General features: G+C 43.7%; 2 protein-coding genes across 6 annotated transcripts in view; one reads left to right on the top strand and one right to left on the bottom strand.

Annotated features, from left to right (window-relative positions):
- Window positions 1-21,298, bottom strand: part of ESYT2 (extended synaptotagmin 2) — a 74,171-nt gene extending 52,873 nt beyond the window's left edge. The window contains exon 1 of one of the 3 annotated variants that reach the window (XM_079150662.1): window positions 20,869-21,298. In XM_079150662.1, the coding sequence (XP_079006788.1) occupies window positions 20,869-21,198 (330 nt within the window). In that variant the 5' untranslated portion in view covers window positions 21,199-21,298. Of the gene's footprint in view, window positions 1-20,658; window positions 20,681-20,868 lie in introns of those variants that run through there. The other 2 variants (XM_079150663.1, XM_079150664.1) reach the window with 2 other exon arrangements.
- Window positions 21,299-21,839: 541 nt separating this feature from the next.
- DYNC2I1 (dynein 2 intermediate chain 1) overlaps window positions 21,840-23,854 on the top strand; it is a 78,612-nt gene continuing 76,597 nt past the window's right edge. The window contains exon 1 of one of the 3 annotated variants that reach the window (XM_079150648.1): window positions 21,840-21,956. The gene's annotated coding sequence lies outside the window, so the exon portion shown is untranslated. Of the gene's footprint in view, window positions 21,980-22,056; window positions 22,252-23,854 lie in introns of those variants that run through there. The other 2 variants (XM_079150647.1, XM_079150649.1) reach the window with 2 other exon arrangements.

Raw genomic sequence — 23,854 nt, 5'->3', positions numbered from 1 at the left:
TTATTACTGACATGCTCCTTCTGTAATTCAAGAGTGAACACCAAAGGACATCTCTGCAGGTGTCTACCTGAGTGTCTGACTGTCCCAACTTTGCTGAATTTAGCTACCAGACCCACTGTTCTGTTAAACAAGAATCTCATTCCAACTTACCTTACTCAAGACCTCAAGCTCCTACTTGTTTATCAAATAGTTCAACTTCTTCAACTTGATCTTCAAAGACAGTTGGAACCACATTTTTTCTCTGGCTCACCTTCAAAACCCTCCCTTTTACCACACTCCTGCTGAAGCCAACCAAAGCAGCCATGACTACACAGAACCATGCCCTTTTCTCCTCACCTCTTGTGTATTGCCTACATCCTCCTGAAGAGCCAGCAGGATCAGCTGGACAATGACTCATACGTCCACTTTCAAACTCTCCCCACAACCCTTAAGTGCCCCTCAGCCAGACCAGGGTGCCTCTTAGTCCATCCCTAAAGTTATCGAGCCATGTAAGGGGCAGCTTCTGTCTTAGCATCAGTGACTAGTTCACCAGCTGAGCCAATAAACAATAGTCCTGATATTTTCCAGTCAGTACATTATATCAAATCCATATTTTAAATACATCAAACAAACTTCTATTTTCCAACAAAGCCTTTAAAAATTATGAGAAATGACTATCTGGTAATAGACAATAGAGCCAGAGTTTCCAACCAATAAAAATTGACAAAAAGGAGCCAAGTATTCTTAAAACACTGTTAGCCTACACACACACACACACACACACACACACACACATATATATAAACATTTTATAAGTTACTTATTTCTATAAATGCAGATGTTTGCAAGAATATAACCCAAGCCAGTCAAAAGGAGAATGAAGCTTTACCTTCCCCTTTATGTATTTCCACAGTTTGGAATTCCTTATGAGGAACATAATTACTTTTCTAATTACTATTGTAACTTAGGATTAAAATAAGAAAAGCTTCTAATGAAGAAGTACTATTTTTATAAAGTAACCAAAACTATGTGAAAATGGAATTTTATAAATTAAAACATATTGTAATGATATTGGGAGAGAATGATAATTGGAAATAGGATTGTATTACACATGAATAATCTATTCCAAATTTGATTTTAATAAAAAATTTTGGTATATCAAGTTCTAAAGGGAAAATACAACCACATTGATCAAACACTTTATGACTGAATGTGGTGAAATGACTCCCACAAATGTTCCAGGGTGAAAGTGCTCTTCTCCTGAGTATAGTGGCTCACACCTATAATTCCAGCAACTTGGGAGGTTGAGACTAGAGAATTCCAAGTTCAAGGCCAGTCTGAGCAACTTAGTGAAGTCCTGTCTCAAAATAAAAAAGTAACAAAAGGACTGGAGATGTGGTTCAGTGGTAAAGCCCCTCTTGGGTTAATTCTCAGTTTTAAAAAAGAAAAAAAATACTCTTCTCCAACCCTGTTCACTAAGCTTGCTGACCCTTCTCAGGTGGGTCTGCCAGTCGGCCAGTGAATTCCTACTCCTGCCATCCTTAACACCAGGTTGACACCTAAAGCTGGACATTCGCAGTGCCGGGGGTCAGGACAATCATGCTTAAGCATCTCTACACACAGGTGCATACCAGGACAAGAAGAGTCTGATTTCAGTCACTGGGCCATTCTTTCTGAAGAAACCAGGCATGGAGCAGAGACCAGTTCCAGCACTAGGGAAGGAAGAACAATGGGAGGATAGGGAGGGGCCTTCTGGGGTCAGGAAGAAGACAACAGGTATACAGCTGGCTAAAACCCTTCTGGATGAGGTGCTAGGAGAACCTATGTTCTGAACTGGTTCCTGACACAGAGCTCCTAAATCCCTGCATTTCTGGGTGACAGGAAACTCTTTTGCTTTAATCAGTTGGCTCTAGAGAGAGATGATGTACTAAAGGGCTGGAGCTTCCGGCTCACCCCCTCCTCCTGCTCCTGGGGAGGGGATGGGGCTAATGACAGCTGGCCACCAAAAGCCAATGACTGAACCAGCTTGTAGCTACTTAATGACACCTCCACCAAAACCCCAAAGGATTCAGGTGGGAGAGCTTCCAAGCTGCTGCACACATGGAGTGGTGTGGCGTGGAACATGCCGAGAAAGGGCACAGAAGCTCTGGTCCCCTACCCAGACCCTGTGCCATGTATCTTTTTTTTTTTGGTACCAAGGAGAACCCAGGGGCACTTAACCACTGAGCCACATCCCCAGCCCTTTTTGTATTTTATTTAGAGACAGGGTCTCACCGAGTTGCTCAGGCCTTACTAAACTGCTGAGGCTGGCTTTTTTTTTTTTTGTGGTGCTGGGGATTGAACCCAGACAAGGCAAACACTCAACCAACCGAGCTGTATCACCGGCCTCTGAGGCTGGCTTTGAACTCTCGATCCTCCTGCCTCAGCCTCCTGAGTCACCAGGATTACAGGCAGGTACCACTTTGCCTGGCATCCCATGCATCTCTTTATTCAGCTGGCTGGCTATGTTCTTTGTGATGTTCTTGGTAATATACCAGTGAATGTACCTGTTTCCCTGAGTTCTGTGAGTCATCCTAGCAAATTAATCAAGTTCCTGGTGGTGTTGTGAGAGCCCTGATTTATAAGTGGCTAGAAGGAGCACAGGTGACAACCTACATGCAACTGACACCTGAAGGGGGACAGCCTGTGGGGGTCTGATGTTAATTCCAGGTACACAGTATCAGAATCAAATTGAATCACAGGACACCCAGCTATTGTTGGCTGTTGCCTGGTGTGAAGGGAATACCCCACCACTATATTCTGGTGATCACAGGTGAAGTGTTAAAAATGAGAAGAAAAAGGTGTGATTCCGCCCCCCCCCCCATCACTTATATAAGGCAAAGAAGAGAGAAGATTCTAAGCCACATGTAATTCCCTGTGGCTGAACTGGGGATGGAGTGGGAGGTGAGGAAGCCACAATGCATCCTGGCCACGTGAGGCTGTGATGGTTTTACTCACAGGCCTAGGTGACACCCAAGCTTGCTGGAGAAAGTGCGAGGTCAGACTCAGAGGGGACGCTCTGCAGAGGCCAGTCCATCTGGAACTAGCAAAGAACCACATGGACAAGAATGCAGCTTTCATTGTTAGAAGTGCATGCAGGACGAGTTTGAACACCACGCAGCTCCTTAGAAGTATCCCAATACTCACTGGTTCTTGGGCTTTTCATTTACAAGTGGCTATTTCAAGAGCCAAGGAAAATGAGAGAGAATATATCAAATTTGAAGAAAGTATATCTGTTAACAAATTTCTAATTCTGTTCACTAAGTAAAAAAATTCTGCTTCTTGCTAATACATATTCATAAACATTTGCTTAGGTTTCACAAAACAGAATTTAAAGTGGCAAAAACATCGTAGAGAAAGACTGGGATACCAGAATAACAGAAAACATGTTCCCAAGTCATATAAGAATGCATGAACATGTATCCACGTATCAGTTTCAAATCTCATCCTCCAACTAAAACAGGTGGTACTCAAATCTTAAGTTCCAACTGTAAAACAAGCTTTTATGTTTGTTGTTTGTATTACCTCTAGGAAGCAGAAGTAATCATTATAGCATTACTCAAGTTTGTTGTATTTAAGAGTCAACACACCCCCAAAATCTCTTTTTAGATGTTATCATTAAAAAGAACAAAAGTTCTTCAGTAGTGCAAAATAATACAAATAAGAAATAAAAAATAAAAAGAACAAAAGCCTATTTTAGGTCCTAATAAGCTGTTGATATTCATTTTACTTAGAAAAATTAAACTAAATATACAAAGACAGAACACTTGACTAATCCAGGAACTGAACATCCAGTATCGTATTCAGTGCACAAGAACCTTTGATCATCAAGGCTTCTACCTAGCAGATGAGCAGCAGATAAGGAGGGATCGGGACTCAGGGGACTCAAGTCCTTCCTGCTACACCCTGCTGAAGAGTAAAGAATGAAATGAACTTACAAACTGGCCAAAAATTTCTACTTTAGTATTTTCTTGTTTCTGAGCATTAAAAATATAATTTGGAATAACATCTAAAGTTGAAGTTAAAGAAAAGGCTTTCTTCAAACAGTGCTCCCCTTGAAGACCGATACTAACAATCAGGGCTGGGGAGACAGTTCAGTGGGTAGAGTGCTTGCCTTGTAAGCACTAGGCCATGAGTTCAATTCCCAGCACCACAAAAAAAGAAGGTGCCAATACTAACAATCAGCATTTGTGCAGGGTTTTTCTGCTCATAAATGCCACAGCTCAAGCAGACAGCAATACACTACAAATGGCACAGTGGGTTCTGCCCAGGGCAGGAGGCAGGGCTCAAAACCCCTTCAGTATGAGTGGAAGCATGCAGCACAAAGTAATCCTGTCCACTTCTCTTTACTAGGAAAATTTAGGGTCTGTTTAGATAGGTATCGTCAGGAAAATGCTAATGAGATAAAATGCTTTAAGTAAAACTTAAAGGTATACTATGATCATTTAAAAATCAAATTCATTAGCTCATATTCTTCCTCATTCCAAGGATTTGAGCTTTGCTCATCTCTAAATACCTTTAGGCACTATGTGAAAACAAGCCCCACAAAATTCTTACTTTCAGCAGTGTTCAGAGGAAGGACTTTCTCACTATCGGGGATCACACTGGAGGAGCTGAAGAAGGACCGACCCCAGGCTCCTGCCACAGCACAGCTGATATGCCCTAGGACAGGGAGGTGGTAAGGGTGGGTCTGAAAGACAGGGTCATTAAGGACTGGTCATCTGAACACACCAAACCTCCTACAGTATCGGGGAATTCTACATAAGTCTACAAACTGAAAAATTGAAGCAGGGAGTTTTGTTTCCATGTCTAAAGTCAACATTTTCAAAAACAGAATAGGTAAGACAAAAATGAGCATAACAGTAAGTTTTATGAAAACATTAGATGACTGTTTTCTATGAGATATATCACAAGAGAAAGTCATTTTGTAGATCTGAGCAATCGAACTAAAGGTCTGTAAATATTTAAATTGCTTAATATTGTTTAGTCCGCATACAAATTAATCTTAAAATCTGTGTAAATGGGGAAAAGACTTGTAGAAAGTTAAAATTTCTTAGAAAATGTTGGTTCATAACTCAAAGCAACCAAAAGGAGTAAAAAGTTCCAACGTCTAGGATTTAGACGCTATTGTTTCTGACAGGACAACACAGATGTGTGACCTCCTCTCTTTTCATATCCAAACTTCTGTACCAATTTCCCAGCCTCAAGGCCCTCAATTTCAGTCTGCCCCTCTCGGTCTTCTCCAGAGAGCTGATCAGTATCTGTGGAAAATAGAAACAAGGACAAGAAATCTTAATGTGAAGTGGTATTTTTCCTAAGATACTGGGATTTTTGTTCAGGTAGTTGCTTCTGTATAGAAAAGAGGATTCGATGTGAAAAGGCTGCAAAGAAGTGTTTCTCTGAAAATATGCGAATCTTGGAATGAACAAGCAGTGTCCAAATAGCTACTGTCCGTGCTAAAAATGAAGTGTACAAAGGAGCTGTTTCACCTACTTATAGTCTACATAAATCGCAGGTGATCGTTCACATAGTAAAGAAACAACTGATCTGCTGGAAATCCACAAGGTCATACTTTTCTTAGTAGTTCTGTCAGCTTTATGTGGATGTTGGTTACTGCAACAGTATAATTTGACACACCAAATAGAAGGCTGCCTCCTAACAGGAGACATCTTCAAAATTCTCTGCTAGGTGCTTTTTATGCTAAGGAGAAATCACACTAGGGAATGTGAAAAAGCACTAACAGCTGACGCCCTTCCCGAGTCCACGGTCACTCCCTCTTCTCCCACAGATCACACGAGGTCTACCAGAGTCAGAGTAAGCTGGTGACTCTCCCGTGTCTTTTCAAACTGACAGTTTGGAACACGGGCTGGCTGCTGAAAGGAACGCTGGTGGAACCAGTGGCAAGCCACAGCTTGAGACACCAGTGCCCTGGGCGCCAGCCTCCTGGTCGAAAGAGGGACAGTGGAAGCAGGGAGATCAAGTGTCGGCTATAAACGTTTGCGTAAGAAGTGTCTATCTTCAATAATCTGTTACTATTTCTTTGTTATATGAATGACCATTATCTATTCCTGTAGATCAGGGAAGAATAAAAGAAAACTTAGAAAAGTAGATCAATCCCAGTATACCTTGTATGACAAAGCTACTTAGATTTTACTTGAAAGCCAATTCTTCTTTTGTTTGTTTTTGTTTTTTGGTACCAGGAATTGAACCTAGGGGTTCTCTACCACTGAGCTACATACAGCCCCAGTCTTTTCTATTTTTAGCTTTTTTTGGTACCAGGGATTGAACTCAGAGGCATTTAACCACTGAACCACATCCTCAACCATTCTTATTTTTATTTTGAAACAAGGCCTCACTAAGTTGCTTAGGGCCTCACTAAGTTGCTCGGAGTGGCCTCAAATTTGTAGTCCGCTTGCCTCAGCCTCCCAAATAGCTGGGATTACAGGTATATACTACTACATGTGACCCAATTCTTATTTGATTTGCTAAGAGAATGTACATTGAATTTTGTGTCATATTTGACATACACCATTCTTCCACCCATTTATCTTGGAGCAGGGGGCTTACATTTCATTGCAGGTGTGGGATGGAAGCTAGGACCAATACTCAATGCAGAGTCAAAACAGGGACACCTCATAGTCCAGAGTCAGGAAACAGCAAGACAGCTCTTCAAAAACACCAAGACTGAGTTACTTAATGACATTTTCCCAAAGTGAAAGTATACTCTGACAAAACTCAAGTCCCCAGACATCCTTCTGCCACTGCTCACAGAAAAGTCAAACAAACAGATTATTCAATAATCTTGATGTAAGTTGAGGTTTTGACATGAAATACATCACAAATTAAAATGAGTCCAAGAGGAGGAGGTCTGTCTTCTTTCTCTTCTTCACTGAAACGTGTAAGACAATCTGGTTGGTTTTTATCTTAATTCACATCACATACTGCTATCAAAGGGGCACACCTGTGTTTTGACTGAAATGGCCCAAGAAGACAGATGAGCACCTGCGGCCTGGAGTTCACGTCACATCTGACTGTCCCTCATCAATTCAGCCCTGTTCTAACGCGCACACAACACTGAGACTGAGAGGGCAGCAACACGGTGGTTTCAGAAGTCACCTTGGGCTTATAGTTTTACTGTAAATTTTCGTTCTCAAGTAGTAGCTTTATATTATTTCCGAGGGATTAACAACAACCTCTCACACAGACAGCAAATATCTCAGGAGCTGTGAGAATGAATTGGACACTCTAAAGTCTATTGCTTCCAATCTTTGTAATCCTTTATTTGTATACAAAGAAACAGTAGGTAATCTGACTCATGAAAACGCTAGGACTTTTTTCCTGAATAAAATCATTTATCTTTTCTGGATGTTTAACATCATGATCCCAGTACATCTATCCCAATAATGGATGTTTGCCACACTGTTGTTAGTAACTATGATGTCAATACGGAAATTTTTTTAAAAAGCCTATAATTTTGGTATTACAGACATAATCCAGGGAGAATAAGCATGGTTTACTCTATCATTTACTGTTTTCCATACAAGATACTGAATAATGACAGGAAACTTCAGGAGGAAAAATTACATAATTTTGTATGTCTCCTGATCAAATTTCTGAACTTCTTCACTTTTTCTTGGAAAATCTACTAATGTATTCATTATACTTAAATCAATAATTAGATCATAAGATCATGGTGATAAAAAACAAAAAACAGGTATCTGGTGTTTGTCCTGGTTCCTGACACAGAACTCTCAAGTCCCTTGGAATTTTTGGGGTGACAGTTCTAATCAGGAGACTCTTGGTGGGTCCTTGGATAGTCTCAGGAGGGGGCTGCCCACCAGAACCACCATGCCAGGGCCAGAGGGTTGGGAGGTCCAGCTGTACCCGACCTCCAGGACGGGAGGGTCTGGAGCTCCAGCAGTGGACAGCACCGCAGTCAGTCCTGCCTGCAAACTGACACCTGCACGGAAACCTGGGTGACAGGTTCAGGGAGCTTCCCAGAGGGTGAACACCGGGGTGAAGGGTGGCAGTGTGCCCAGAGAGGGCAAGGACGCTCTGTGCCACACCCCACACCTGTCCCCATGCTTCTCTTCCACCCAGTGCTGCTGCCTTGCATCCTTTGGGATAAACCAGGGAGGTAATAAAGTGCTTCCCTCAGTTCTGTGGGCCGTTCCAGAAATGAGAGAACTTGAGGGGGATTTGTGGGAGTTGTGAATTTGAGGATGGATGGGAAGAAGTGTGGGTAGCCTAGGCAGCCCATTTGCAGCTGGCTTCTGAAGTGGGGGCGGTCCTGGGGGGTCAAGCCCTTCACCTGTGGCTTTGATGTAACCCTGGGTGGCGTCAGTCACACCAGCCACCAACCACAGAGTTACTGAATTAGTTTTGGGTGAAATAAAGTCTGCACATGTGATGTCAGAGGTGTTCTGAGCTCAGAACCATCCTCAAGGATTTAAAACAAATAATTATAGAAGTTGCAACAGCATAGAAAGGCCTGTGTGCCCTCCACCCAGTTTCCTTAAGGGCTCTGTCTTACACAACCACACCAAAACCAAGGACGGACACTGGCACCTGCCTCCATCACAGGGCCCTGTGTCACGGCCACCAGAGCCAAGACACACACCCACCCGCTGCCGCACCTCCCCAGCCCTGTGACCACTAAGAGCTCATCTCTACGACGTGGCAGTAAGCACGGTGTGTAAGAGGCCACACTGCATGGCCCTGGGAGACAGTGCCTGCTGCTTTCCGATGCCCAAGGGCACTTCGTGGTGCAGCTGCAACACGGTTTAACCACTCGCCTCCTAAAGGGCACCTTGGTTGTATTGTTTTTCACACTACAAATACACAACAACTACTTGTGTAAAGGTTTTTGTGCAGATATAAATTTCATTTCTCCAAGAAATGTCCAGGAGTGTGACTACTGAATCCCACGCTAAGGGTGTGTGTTCCACAAAACTACTTTCCAGAGTGTCTGTACCATTGTGTGTCCCCTCCAGCAGTATGTGAGAGATGTTTTCCTGCCACTATCTTACATTTTAGCCATTCCAGCAGGCATGTAGTGATAATTCACCACAGTCTTTTTAAAAATACATTTTAAAATGTACATAACGAAATTAAAATTTACCATCTTAGACATTTTAAGTGTACAATAGAGTGGTATTAAAAATATTCACTGTTGTGCAACTATTACCACAATCCACCTGGAGAACTTTTCCATATTCCTAAAAAAAACCCTTTTTACTACGGTGCATTTATTTTACTCAGATATTTCCAAACACAATGGAACCAAATAAGTAACATCAGAGGCCCAGAAGTAAATGAGGAGCTTAATTCAGAATTCCCCATATCAGATTACACAGGCCTTCAGTGATCTATGCAGTCCTTGAAGAACACCTGGTGCAGTCTGACAATACTGCCTGCCCTGCCTTCAGACACAGACATGCACAGGACACAGCCCAGCCTTCAGACACAGATACACCTGCAGGACACAGCCCTGCCTTCAGACACAGACTCATGCACAAGCCTCCACACTCTGCATCCACATGCACACACAGCACAACTGGAAATGCAGAAAAGTCACCCTGGGGAGAGGATGTGAGGGGCTAGCATTCAGAGATGGCCCAGAGCACTGACACTGTGGTTGCTCTCCCTTGGGGTGTGCACGAGTTGAGAAACCCAGAAATATGCAGCTGAGAAACAGAAGCCAGCAGGATTGAGGGACATCCTGAGACTAGGAGACCAGAACTGGAATCTGGGTCATCTGCGGAGGTCTGAGAAGCTCACCGATGCTCACAGACCTCTCCCAACAGGAATCTGCCAAACTCTTCATTTCCCTCTAATCAGCAAAAATAGAGCCTTAGGCCTACTTCTCACAGGGAGACACCACAATTAACTCTAAATGGACTGGGGGCGCAGGTGCCATTGCAGATTCAGTAACTGGACAGACACAGGTAGTAGACTCTCCCTGGGTTGAGGCAGCCTGCTCCCATCTGCCTTTCAGAGGACGGCCCAGCCTTTCCAGAGGTGCAGAACATCCTTCAGAAAGGGAGGGCAATGTTCACAGCCACTTCTCTGAGACTGCTGACTTTGCCACAATGTAAATATTCCTGCCACAGCCAATTTCAAGCTATCAAACTATCTCACTGAATGCAGAATTGGAAAGAAACACAGAAAATCATGTGAAAGTGGTATTAGTCATTAGAGAAATGCAAACCAGAACCACCATGAGATACCACTTCACTCGGATGGATACATTAAAACAAAAACAGGAGTTGGCAGGGATGTGGAGGAACCCTAATGTAAACAGTGCAGACACTGTGGGGAACAATCTGGCATTCCTGAAGGTGTTAAACCTAGTGTACACCTGAGAACTGGAAACAGATGTTCAAACAAGGATTCAAAACATGGACAAGGATTTTAATAGCAGCACCATTCAAACAACCAAAAGATGGAAGCAGCCAAATGACCATCCATGAATGAATGGACAAACTGGTAAATCCAGAAAATGGGATATTATTCAGTCTTCAAAATACATTAAGTACTGATTCATGTTTTGTGATAAACTTAAAAAATATGCTAAGTGAAATAAGCCAGACACTAAAGTCACATATTATGTGAAATATCCAGAGTAGGTACATCCCAAAAGGCAGAAAGCAGAGCAGTGGCTGGCACTCGACAGTGGAGAACAGACAGCAACCCAACCTGTCCTGCACCTGCAAACTGCCCTCCTGGCATCAGCATCTGTGCTTCAGCCCAGGAAGTCCTCTTGCGCTTTCCGCCACGCCTCTCCCTCTTCCTGGCCTCACAGGGCTGCTCCAGGGAGGTGTGGCACCCTTCCTTCCTCTGGCCAACTGGCATTACGCCACCTCTCTTGCTAAACCCCCTTTCTAAAACTTTGCTTCATACACAGAGCCACTCACTCCCTTATTTCTCCCAGTATAAAATCACAACTGAACTCAAAGTTATTAAGAAAAGAACACTTCGTATTACCTACTGGATATAGTCTAAGGTCTTCATATATATGGAGAAACATACCTAGAAATGGTATTATCATTTTGTATCAGATTACAAATTCTTAGTTTTAAAATCCTAGTACTCAGAAGCTAAGGTAGAAAGTATTAACATACCTTATACACTCACATGCTAGGCATTTAAGTATTTATAGTAGAAATGAAACATCAATAATCTCTGTAGGCAGTTTTCTTTTAGTAAAACGAGTACTTAATAATTCACTGTTTCAAGAGCCTGCCTAGGTTAAATGAGCACAAACCATATGCAAAAGCACTATGCTAGATGCTACAGCAGATATAATTATTAAAGTTTAAATGCTTTAATAAATATATAAACAAAGTTTTATAAGAAAAGAGAAGGTGAGAGTATCACTCAGATTAATGATTTCAGCAGTTGGGACACTTGGTTTTTCAACGTGAGCTGCATAATCCAAAACCAGGGTGCAAGGTGTTCTCCAGTCACCAGCCCAATGATTCCTACACCAATGATTTATTTCCCGCAGATCTACATTACTCTGGGAAACCTAAATCACATCAATTCCTCAGATGTAAACAGAAGGAAGCAACTCCACATTTAACACAGGCTAAAATAGAACTATATTGCACCTGACCCAGAAATAGGATGTGCGTTTTCAAGTCCTACGTTAGTCACTGAGCAACACTCGTTCACACAGGAAGGAAAAGAATGCACTCACATAGAGTTCCAACTCTTATCCACTGCATCAGGGTGGGGGCTGGATGTGGGGCAGGAGAGATTGCCAGGTCCTCAGGCAGTACTTGTGGTAAGGAAGCAGAAGACAGGAAAACTGGTCAAAGCAAGGATGCAGGGTCCTTGGAATTATTTTAGGGATATACAGGGGAAAAGGGAGAGAAAGTGAATTGTAAGGCATGCTTTCAGTGTTAAAAATAACAAAGCATTATGGTAGATAAATTCTTAGCAACAACACAAAATAAACACACTGCAGTGAAACAGAAACAAAGAAAAATTTCAAGGTTCAACAGCTCCATTCCAATCCAGTGGGGGCGGGAGGCGGGTAAAGACAACACTGCAGGAAAAGTGACTCAGGCCCAGCACTGAGAGGGCACTGGGACATCAGGCACAGCAGCCTCAGGTGGCTCCGCAGGCCACGCCTGTCTGCCCACCCGTGTCCAGGGTTTCACTGGTCTCTCCCCATTCCAGCCTTCCTGATGAGGAAGGCATGTCAGCAGGTGTGTGTGACCCAGCCAAGGGCACAGTTAGCATGGGAGTGGCCTCAGAGGCGCCACATCTGGGATGGAGGCCTGCCTGAGCTACGCGGCCTGCAGGGTCTGCCTTCATAATCAGAAACACAGCCCAAAGACACTGATGCTGGTCACAGGGGCCGCCGCAGTCAGGGAAGGAGAAGATGATCCATCAAGGCTCAGAAATCTCAAAGCAGTTGTCACTTTATCCTGCTAAAACCACTACTTGGGACTAATAACATTCCTGCTAACAGATCTTAACATCCCACATGGAGGAAGAAGAGCAGTCTTGAGGCTGTGACTCACTGGAGGAGGAATGCTTCCCCTGCAGGCTACTTCCATAAGAAGAGATGTGGATAGGGCTGGAGCTGTGGTTCAGTGTACAGCACTTGCCTAGCACGGGTGAGGCACTGGGTTTGACTCTCAGCACTGCATATAAATAAATAAAATAAAGGTCCACTGACAAATAAAAAATATTTTTAAAAAAGGAAGAGATGTGGATAAACCTACAAAGACTTTTAACATCTTACCATTCAAAAACAACACTATCTCTACAATTAGACTTTTCCTTATACATTATCACTCTAATGATTCAAAATAGTTCATGTAGTCTCTCCATACAGATCTACCAAATAGCTCAATATGCATCTGTAACTTGAAAACATCAGCTTAAATATCTCATTCTATTTTTATCTTTTCTCACCATATATCTAATAATTTCCCCTCCTCTTGGTACCAGGGATTAAACCCAGGTGTGCTTAACCACTGAGCCACATCCCAGCCCTTTTTGTATTTTATTTAGAGACAGGGTCTCACTAAATTGCTAAGACTGGCTTTGAACTCACGATGCTCCTGCCTCAGCCTTCTGAGCCACTGGGATTATAGGCGTGAGCCACCGAACCCAGCTACCTAACAATCTTTTAATCGTGTCCATCAGACATCATTTAAATAAAGAATAATACTTTCATTAAGATAAGTAATATTGCAATAATGATAGTCATATTTCCAAAGAATGAGATAATGTTCAATGAAGAAAGGAAGATACTAACATACACATACAAACATGTCAAGGATTAATGGGCTGGGGCTGGAGCTCAGTGGCAGAGTGCTTGCCTAGCATGTGTGAGGCACTGTGTTCAATCCTTAGTGCCATGTAAAAATAAACAAATAAAATAAAGGTATTAAAAATATTAAGGGGACTGGGGATATAGCTCAGTTGGTAGAGTGCTTGCCTTGCATACACAAGACCCTGAGTTCAATCCCTAGCACCAAAAAAAAAAAAAAAAAAGGAAATGTACCAAAATGTTACTAGTAGTTATCATATTAGTAGTCAGGATTCCAGGCGTTTTTCTGACATCTGAAAATTATATTCTTAAAGCCTATCTAGCCACACTATGACATAATAAATGAAAATACAACAGTATGTTCATTAAAAATAAAGGATCTGCACTATATGATTAAGCAAATTTAAAAAAAAAAAACTTCAAGTTCAATTTCAATAACAACTTTACAAATAAAAGAAAACACCTGAACACCATCATGTTGGTGTTTCACTCTAGCCACTGGGGTCCTCACCAACATTCTTGTGCAGTTGCCAGGTGCTGGGCAGGACTCCAAGAAAGAGGGGCGGCACTGGTACTCACCTGATCACCTTGCTGTGATCCACTGAAAAGACACCTCACCAACCCACAGATCCAGTAGAAGTGATCATAAACTGCCCATCAGAAAAACAAGCAAAGGTGGCATGGCACAGAATCAGACCAGACCCATGTGGGGCTGAGGGTGTGCTCATGACAGCACACTGGCCTACACAAGCAAGACCCTGCATTCTGTCCCCAGCTCTGCATAACAAAAGAAAATAAAAGGACATGACCCATATGCACTAGATAACTAAGCCCTAAGGTTTTAATTCTCAAGAAACTACTTGTTTTAAAAGGAACTGATACAAAGAGCTGAGCCGTTACCTTAGCAATGTACAAAATGCCCTAAGTGTTTGCCTCGGCAACACAAACACAAGACTTGGAATGATACAGGGATGGGTGTGGCCCCTGCGGAAGGATGACTTGGAAATGTGCAAAGTGCTCCATATTTTTCAGCACACTATACTGATGCATGCATACCCACGCTCAGAGCAGCAAAATTCACAAAAACTAAACCGTGGAACCAGCCTGGGTTCTGTCAGTGGACGAATGGATAAAGAAAATGTGGTATAGACACACAATGGAGTTTTACTCAGCCACAAGGAAAAATGAAAATACGTCATTTGCAGGAGAATGAAATAAGCCAAACTCAGCAGGTCAAGGGACGTATGTTTTCTCTCATGTGGAAGCTAGAGAGGAACAAGGAAAGGTGTGGGGGGAATCTCATGAAAACTCGAAGGCAGATCAGTAGAGCAGAGCAAATGGCGGGGGAGGGAGAGGAAGGGGACACTGGGGAAGGATATCGGTCAAACTGTATGGTTACATCACATGCATGAATGGATATTTAATAGTAAGTCTCACCACTGTGTGTAATTAAAATTTATCAATAAAGTTGAAAAAAATAAAATACCCCAAATAGCATATTTTAAAAAATGAACAAACTACTTCATCAACTGAAAGACCTAATAAAGGTTCCTTATGATGTAGCTATGAATCCAGAAAATACTAACGTTCTAAGCCAGATTTTACTGAAAAAATGATTTTCAGTACAGCCAGTCAGTACAAACTGAAAAATCCCCAATATTCCCATTAACTTATAATTTCCCACCAACTACCATCGTGGGTAGTTTGGCATGGATGATATTTTTGACATACTTTTCCTGGATTAAAGAAAAATGTGCCTCATTTGTGTACAATGAATCAAAATGCAGTCTGTAAAAACTAAATAAATAAAATTTTTTAAAAAAGGAAAAATGACTTATGTGTCACTTAAAAAAAAAAAAAAAGGAGCAGGTGCAGTGACACAGCTCGGGAGCCTGAGGCAGGAGGATCACAAGTTCAAAGCCAGACTCAGCAATTCATCAAGACCCTGTTTCAAAATACAAAATAAAAATGGGCTAGGGATGTGACTCAGAGGTTAAGTACCCCTGGGTTCAATCCCTGGTACCAAAAAAAAAAGGAGAAAAGCAGAGAGTAGTGCAGAGATAATATCAAAGCATACAAAACTTCAGTTGGTAGGGGAAAAAATGAAAAAGAGCACAGAGAAGAGATAATACCAAAGGACACAAAATTTCAGTTAGTAGGATTACTGTTCAAAAGTTCTATTGTGCAACATCAGAACTACAATTAATAACAATGTTATATATTCTTGATTATAGTGAAGTGATTTTAAAGAGCTCTCTCAAAAAAATAAGTATGTGAGGTAATGCATGTTAGCTCGATTTAGCCATTTGCAATATATACAAATTTTTAAAAAATGTACAAAGATATAGTTTTGTTAATTAAAAAGTAAAAATAATTTGCAAAAAAAAAAAAAAAAAGGCCCCAAATCACCACTATGACTTTATACAGATTTTTCTGTTGCCAGCTGATACTCTTCCTGGTTTTAAGGCCTTGTCTTCCTCATCTTGTGTCACCAGCACAATGCCTGAGGCGTAGCACAGGGTCGCAGGAGACTGCCCGAGTGAATGAGTGCACCTGTAGACACTTATGTTCAATTTAAGGCCTCATGGAATGCTGGCTCAGTAAATGACTGAACCCACAGACACCCACTTTCTACTCGTACACATGAATTGGGCTAGTTCCTTAAAATGTGATCTATTCAAGTAAAAATTCACCAAAATTGCCTGTAGGTATTTTAAAATAGGTTAGAAAAGGAAATGATGAAAAATTAATGATGGAAAAAGACATGAGAAAACCTCTGTAAATAAACAAGTTTAATGGAAATATGATCCTTGCAGAAGATGATTATGGGCATAGTGACTGTTTCTGTAAGAACCAAGCCCCACCCAGTTCCAAAGAACACCAGGTGACTCAGTGTGGAAGGCACGATAAGATCACTGAGTGTTCACTGAGTGTGAAAGGACTACTGGAGGAGGAGGGCGGGGTACTTCCAGCACCAAGAGGCACAGAACACAGTCCTGCAGAACTGCACAAAACACAGTCTGGCACCTTTTCTCGTGGCTGAAGCCAGAAGAGAGCCATACTGCACTACCAGTCCTTTCCCTCCTCCAATTTCACAAATGCTTAGATTTGAATATAGCACTCTTTCCCTCTCCTGCCACGTCCAAACACTGCATCTAAGAAACTTGGGAGTATTTATCCTTAGGTATTAGTCTCTGCTAACCGGGAGAACTGCCTTGGGAGTCCTAGTCTGACCAGCCGGAGCACTTCTATATTGAAGAGCCCAGGTGGGGCCCAGCGGGAGCACTTCTCTCCTATGCCTAACAGCCTGGTGGGGTCCAGTGGGAGCACTTTTCTCCTCATCCCTGAGAGCCTGCGTGGAGTCCAGCAAGAGTACTGCTAGGCCCAGCATAAGCTGCAGCTCAGTTCCACCGTCCACTGGGAAGGAACCATCACTTTCTCAGAGTCCCTTCTGAGAAGGCCCAGAAACCCACCTTTTGATTGCCCTCCTGCACCCTGCTGCCATACTGGGCTTTGGGGCCCATGGAACATGCCATGATTATTTTGCTGTTCCCTAAGAATTCCATACACATATATTTATGCATCCCTTACCATTAATCCCTCCCTGACCTTTTATTTGATCTCATGGCATTCTGGGGCAACCACCACAGGCCTTCTATGAGTTTGCCACATCTGCCCTGAAAGGGATGAATATGAAACAGGAAGATCTCTTATACTTTGTCAAAGCTAGATGCCCTTCAGTAGATGAATGGGTAAAGAAAATGTGGTACATATACACATGGAATATTATTCAGCCATAAAAAAGAATGAAATTATGGAGACGTTCATGTCAAATGAAATAAGCCAATCCCAAAAAACCAAAATCATTTAAAAAGTAAATATCATTACATTTAAATTTAAGCTAAAGTTTTATAAGCAAAAAGCATTTTGCACTGACTGCCTTTTCACTCTTTCATTTATTTATTTATTTTGGCAGGGCTGGGGATCAAACCCAGGGCCTTATACACCCTAGGCAAGCACTCTACCACTGAATTACATTCCCAAATGCCATTCTTAGTTTTATAGGAAATTCAGTGTCTCTATTTCTTAACAGTGCTATTGAGATATAATTTACATATTATTCAAGTCACTCATTTTAACTGCGCAATTCAATGTTTTTAGTATATTCACAGTATCTATTTCAAGAATAAGTGCTGTGACCAAAAATTCAGAGTAAAGGCCAGAGATTCATCAGGCCAAATGATAACACTAAAACACAAGTCTGTTTTCCATAACTCTTTCTTCATAAAATTTATAAATTATGTAAATATATGTATATCTCAATTTTATAAATTATATTTGACTTGTTCTCCCATGTTCAAATTTACAATGAGAATAACATTAATCTGAACTAGAAATATTACTTAAACCAGAGCATATAGGCCAGTGGACATGCATATCTTAAATTAAAATTATTTTTTCAATTTAAACAAGAAACAGGTATTTACTCCTTTAACTTCTTCTAACTCAGTGAAACATTTAGACACATACACAAAGCAATCAGACTGTCATGGTCCTTTCCTTCCTGCATCATGGCCACAATGTGGGTGTGAGCAAGAAACTCAGCAGCACCTACACCCTGTTTGCAGTAGGGCTCAAATTAAAAACAACCAAGTTCTGACTCCTCAATAAGCTATGTCAATCATTTTCTAGTATAAGTCTTCATAAAAAGTTATGAAAGTATTATTAAGTAAATGATTAAAAGTGAAGAAAAAGCAGATGTTTCCCCTTTCCTTACATAGGACCACATAGAGTACATTCTTTTTATTCATTTTGTTCTTAGACTATACATACTATATTTTGACCAGAGTTAAATTCCCCAGAACCTCCTCGAAGAACAACGGGGAAGGAAGTTGTTCCCAAAGAAAGTCTGTACTCAACAGCATAGAAAAACATATCCAAGGAAGCCAACTCTGCTTTGATTATCAATAATCCAAGTAAAAAACAGCAGTTGTTTGAACAGTTAAATAATACTGTACATGACAGGTTTGGATTTCAACATACTCGCAGCCATAACATCAGCACTTATTGGCAATAGTAAGTGCAAGAAAGTCACATCTTATCTTACCAAGTTCTAATAACATAAATACACCAGTGGAAAATTGTCTTTATTTTTATTTATCTCTATAAAAACTCTTCAAGAATATTCTTTGCCCAGAATCCAATTTCCTGGGTTCTATTACATAGGGTAGACCCCTCCTCAATCCATCAAGCCTTCCAGGCTTTTTCCCTACTTTTGGAAAAAGAATGGAAGACTGAATAATAACTGTCTGTATCAAAGCTATAGGACCAAACTCTTACAGAAATATCACGTTAAGTAAGAGCCACTTTTCATGCCCTGACAGTCTCAACACAGGAAGAAAACATATTTTTCTAAAAGCATTAATATTATTTAAGGATGTCATTTCAATGTCCAGCCAAAATTTTTACTTTACTAAATAAAAAGGAAAACTGTGAGTGTATTCAAAGACGAATGTAGGAAGTCAGTACCATATTAGTTCATGTTTTCTAAGCTTTCACTTCACTATGAATCAGTGGTCAATGACACTAGAAAACATGTTCCATCTCTAGGGTACACAAATACATCTGGTTCAATGAAAAATACCAGTCCAAAGTTCAGAAAGCCCAAGAATCCAGAGTAGAACTCAAAGTCTTAACTTTTCTTATGCATGGCTTCTTCTACTGTTGATTTGCTCCTCAATCCCTGTGCTTCCAGGTTATGGGACTCCCTGGTTTTATTATCAAAATAACACCTGGATGATATATATATATCTCAATCCCCCAAAAAAACTCTCTAAAGCCCTGGATATGATCACTGTCAAGTTTCACGAAAATCCTTAAAAGCAATCTAGAGGGGCTGGGACTGTAGCTCAGTGGCAGAGTGTCTGCCACGTGTGAGGCACTGGATTTTATCCTTAGCACTACATAAAAATAAAAACAAATAAAATAAAGGCATTCTGTCCATATATAACTTCAAAATAAATTTTTTAAAGCAATCTAGGCATGTTTAAGTATGCCCAAGTGTGACAGGAACTCAAATAGAAATTTGGAATAAACAAGTGAAAAATTCTGGAGAAAATATAAATTCTTTATGAGTTGAACATTATGATTCACCAGTTTAAGTAACACAGATGAAAAATCCAAAAAAAGAATCTTCAGTTAATCATTTTTTTATTCCATAAAAATTAGTTCTTCATGTGGCAGCAATTTATTTAATTTCTAAGTGAAAATAGCTTGTTTCACAAAGCTTTTTTCTAAGCAAATTTGCTCAATAAGCATCTCTGAAGGTTATCACCACCCTTTCCTGCAAATTCCAGCATTACTTATGGTGATTCTCTGGTAATTTATCTACTACTCTATTTTTAACCACTTTTCTAAGAGGATCTCACTCAGATACTATGGACACACGGTGCAGGCATCAGTAGATGTGGCTCAGTGGTAAAGTGCTTGCCTATCATGCATGAGGCCCAGGGTTTTTTGATCTTGAGTACCACTAGCAAAAAAATAAATAAATAAAAAGCCAATAACACAAGACACAAGATGTCACTTTAAAGTCCTTTTGCACTTCTGAAGTGCACCCCTGTTCTTGATTTTTCTCACCTTGTTTACTCTAACTTCCTGTTTTCCACAGATCCCTAGTGTTTTCCTGCAGCTAGCTAAAAGCTGTACCACAGTAGTTATTCTGATTTTCCAAAATACATCTTTCACGATGTACTGGCTGGATTTTAAGTTCCCAAAGTCTCTACTGTATTCTTATTGCAATTGCTATCTGTCATCATAAAATGCCACCGTGCCCCTGTTGGTCTTGGGCACTCCTGCTTCTGATTTCTGTCTGTTGGCCACTCGCGTCCGATGTTGCACGCCTCACAAGTGTCAGCTGGCTGGAAACGAAGCCTCCACGCCCTTTCCTCCAGCAACAGAAAACGACCCTCCGGAACTCACAGCTGGCTACTGGCACACAAGTTCACATCATGCCTAAAGCGAGCACCATTTATCTTAAAACAACAATATTCTCTGCAGTCTGAAACCGATGCCAACTCATGGCTAAGAAAGAATTAAGGAGCGAGGAGGAAAAGACGAGGCCAACTCCACTAAATGCTATACTCCACAAATACGCAGAACACCGCTCGAGGTAAAATACCGTAAATCTCGTTCGTTCTTCCAAAATTCACTGCCATTCATACATTCGCGCTGAATCTAGGCTGGCCCCATACAAAAGTGCTCAGGCTCACAACCGGCTACTTGCAAAAGGAAAAAGAAACAAGCGGATCAACTTTTCTAACACCAGCAACCTCTCGGGGGACACTTACTGCTCTTCGCTAAGGGAACACAAGCTCTGCTCCCGTCGGCTGTCACTTTCCAACCCCAGGAAAGGAAACTCGGCGGGGCGGGACGCGCGGCCTGCGGGCCACGCGCGGCGCCCGCCACCGGCGCAGCCCGCGAGCGGGGACGCCTCGCGGGACCCGGGCGCCCGAGGCGGCGGCGGGCGGGCGCGGCGGGGGCCGGGGGCCGGCACTCACCCAGGCCGGCAGGTCGCAGGCGCGCACCCCCAGGCGCACGACGCGCTCCTCGTCCTCCAGCAGCGCCAGCGCGCGGCACAGGCGGCTGGCCTTGAGGCCGCGGCTCCGGCGGCACCAGGCGAGCAGCCCGAGCGCCAGCAGCACCCAGCTGAAGCTCAGCCCCAGGTAGCCGAGCGCGTACACCGGCAGCAGCAGCGCGAAGCTGCGCGCCAGCTGCGCCAGCAGCCCCGGCACGTCCACGCTCAGCGCGCCGACCGGCGGCTCGGGCGCCGGGCGGCCCCCGGTCTGGCCCGCGCCGGCCTCCGGGGCCTGTTCCCCGGCGCCGCTCATCGCCTGCCGCACAGCGCTGTCCTCTCGGACCAGGAGGGCGCGGCGCTCCCGCGGACCCGGGCCCGCTCCAGCCCGCGAGCCAGCACTCTGAGGGGACCGCTCTCCCCGCCTCGGGAAGGGGTCGGACGCTCGACGTCACCGCGTCGGCCGGCCCCGCCCCCGCGCCAGCGCCCCTCCGAGGGGTCGGGCGGAGCCGCCTGAGGATGGGCGGTGCGTGGCGTCAACTCGCCAGGCCTGCCCCGCCCCGCCCCCGCTGAAGGGTGGGCAGAACCTCCCGAGGACGGGCGGCGCTGACGTCATCGCGCCGAAGCGGTCCCGCCCCCGCGCCAGCTCCCCTCAGGGGAATCGGCGGAACCTCCCGAGGACGGGCGGCGCTGACGTCATCGCGCCGGGCGGGGCGAGCTCTGCGGAGGGGCGCGGCCGAGGCCGGGCGTGAGGCCGGGCGTGGGCCCGGGCGCGGCCTGCCGGGCGGGCGGGCCCCGGGCGCTGAGGTCCTCGCCTGGGGCTGCAGGGCCGGCACCGGTAGCGCGCTGGCGGTCACTTCCTTGTCCCGGAGCGCAGCGGGCAGTTTGTGGTGCGGTCTGGTGGAGAGGGTTCGCCAGGAGCGCGGCGCTCGTCGGCCGCGGAAGCGGGCCTGGCGCGCGGGCGTCTCGGCCGGCCGCAGGGGGAACCGGCCGGGCAGGGCCTCGAGCGGGGAGGGGAGTGACTGTCCTTTCCTTTCCTCCACCCTTGTTTGCCTCCGCGCCAAGTTACGGCATGTGAGTCGCACGTACGTAAAAGGGTGTCGCGGCCCCTTACCGGTCTGCGGGTTGTGCTCCTAAGGCCGCCCGTCAGTCCAGATCGCCTGCGTTTTGGCGCTGGGGCCTGAAACCAGTGCACTCTACCACTGGGCTGCACCCCCAGCTACTTCCGCTTTTTACTTTGAGACAGGGTCTTGCTCAATTTTCCAGGCTGACCCCAAACTTGTGATCTTCCTGCCTCAGCCTTCTGAGTTGCCAAGGATTACCGGCGTTCACTGCCTTGCCTGGCTCCAGATTATTTTAATGCATCAAAGTGAGCGAGTCCCTCAGTAACGCGGGAAGGAGAGGAGCCCGTTTTCTGTGGTCTTTGCTCTAAAGCTGAGTTGTGCATCCTGTAAGGTTGTGTGAACATAAACTACAGGGGGAAAATCATGTCTTGTCTGCTCTCCAGTAATCGGCCTAGGGACCTAGGCTGTAAAACAGGTTGAAGAAAAAGGTCAGCATTGGGAGCCAGTCAGCCTCCTGTGACCCGGACTGAGCTGTTTACCCCGTATATCCTGTCGCCTCTTCTGTCCCTGCTATCCTCTGTAGACAGTTCCCCGAGAAGAGGCACAGCTTCTTGAAGTGAGTGTCACGAGTTTTCCAGTGCACCACTGAAATTTCAGCCTTTCTAGTTTCAAAGAGAAGTGCTACTTCTATATAAAATTTGATCCTTTCATTTTGAGATGCCCCTTCCCTCAGATTCTGTTTCATCATAGATGGTGGAGCATACAACCACAATTTTTTTAAACCATCTTGGAGCTCAGAAAACAATATTTCAGAGAGAAAGCCTTGGAAGTCGCCTTGGGACGTCTCTCTCAGACTTCCCGTCCTCCTGTGGCAGGCTCCTCTTCTCCCTCCGAAGACAAGCCATAGAATCTTTCCCAGTGCAGTTCATAGAAACTAGAACATCTTTTCCTCCCAAAGTCATAAAGCCTGAAAATGTTAATCTTCCACTGCTTATCTGTTGGAACTGGCCAGAAAGAAATTCTCTGACCTACTGTGTCTGATAAAGACATCAGAAGACCCCCAATTCCAGAAGGGGTTCTTCCCCATACTCTGGAGGAAGGAATGGCACACAGATCAAGAAGAATCTGAACACTCAGGACTAACTGGGTTTCCCCCTCAGTTCTTTGCATCACGCCCCTTTGGTCCAATCACATTCCTACATAGCTGTCAATGCTTTGTTGAATTCAAACATAAAAGCCGAGAGTTCACACTGGGTCTTTGGGTCTTCATCCTGAAGGTTCCTGCTATGACCAAGTAAATGCATTATATTTTCTTCTGTTACCTTGTCTTGGTGTAGGGTTTTGGGCCATGGTTCTTTACAATGGGCAGGAAACCAACCACTCCCTTTTCAGCCCCCACATCCCATACCACAAAGACAACTGTGTTTCTGTGATGTTCCTTGTATGATGGACCGACGTTCTCATAGTGAACATACTTTGCCTAGGCTTTTCTGAACAAGTTTCTATGATTTGTAAACATCTGATTGGTATTCCTTTAATCCTACCCTCCTAAAAAGCTGTCTAGAAAACTTCCATTCCGGCACAGAGGAGGCAGTGACAAAGACATGGTTGACAAAGTGGTAATAATCAGGCAGAGGGAACAGTCAGTCTGGTTATGCTTTCAAATAAATAGAATGATGAAAGCCAGACTTCTTACTTACAAATGTGTGGCTCACTCCTGTAATCCCAGTTACTTGGGAGGCTGAGACAGGAGGATTACAAGTTTGAAATCAGCCTCAGCAACTTAGCAAGACCCTGTCTCAAAATAAAAAATAGCTGGGCATCGTGGCCCACACCTGTAATCCCAGTGGCTTGGGAGACTTGAGGCAGGAGGAGCACAAGTTCAAAGTCAGCATCAGCAACTTGGAC

The sequence above is a fragment of the Sciurus vulgaris genome (assembly GCF_902686455.1).
Source record: "Sciurus vulgaris genome assembly, chromosome: 8".
NCBI classification, from domain to species: domain Eukaryota; kingdom Metazoa; phylum Chordata; class Mammalia; order Rodentia; family Sciuridae; genus Sciurus; species Sciurus vulgaris.
The sequence above is the reverse complement of the archived record's forward strand: the minus strand, read 5'-3'. Positions and strand labels throughout refer to the sequence as shown.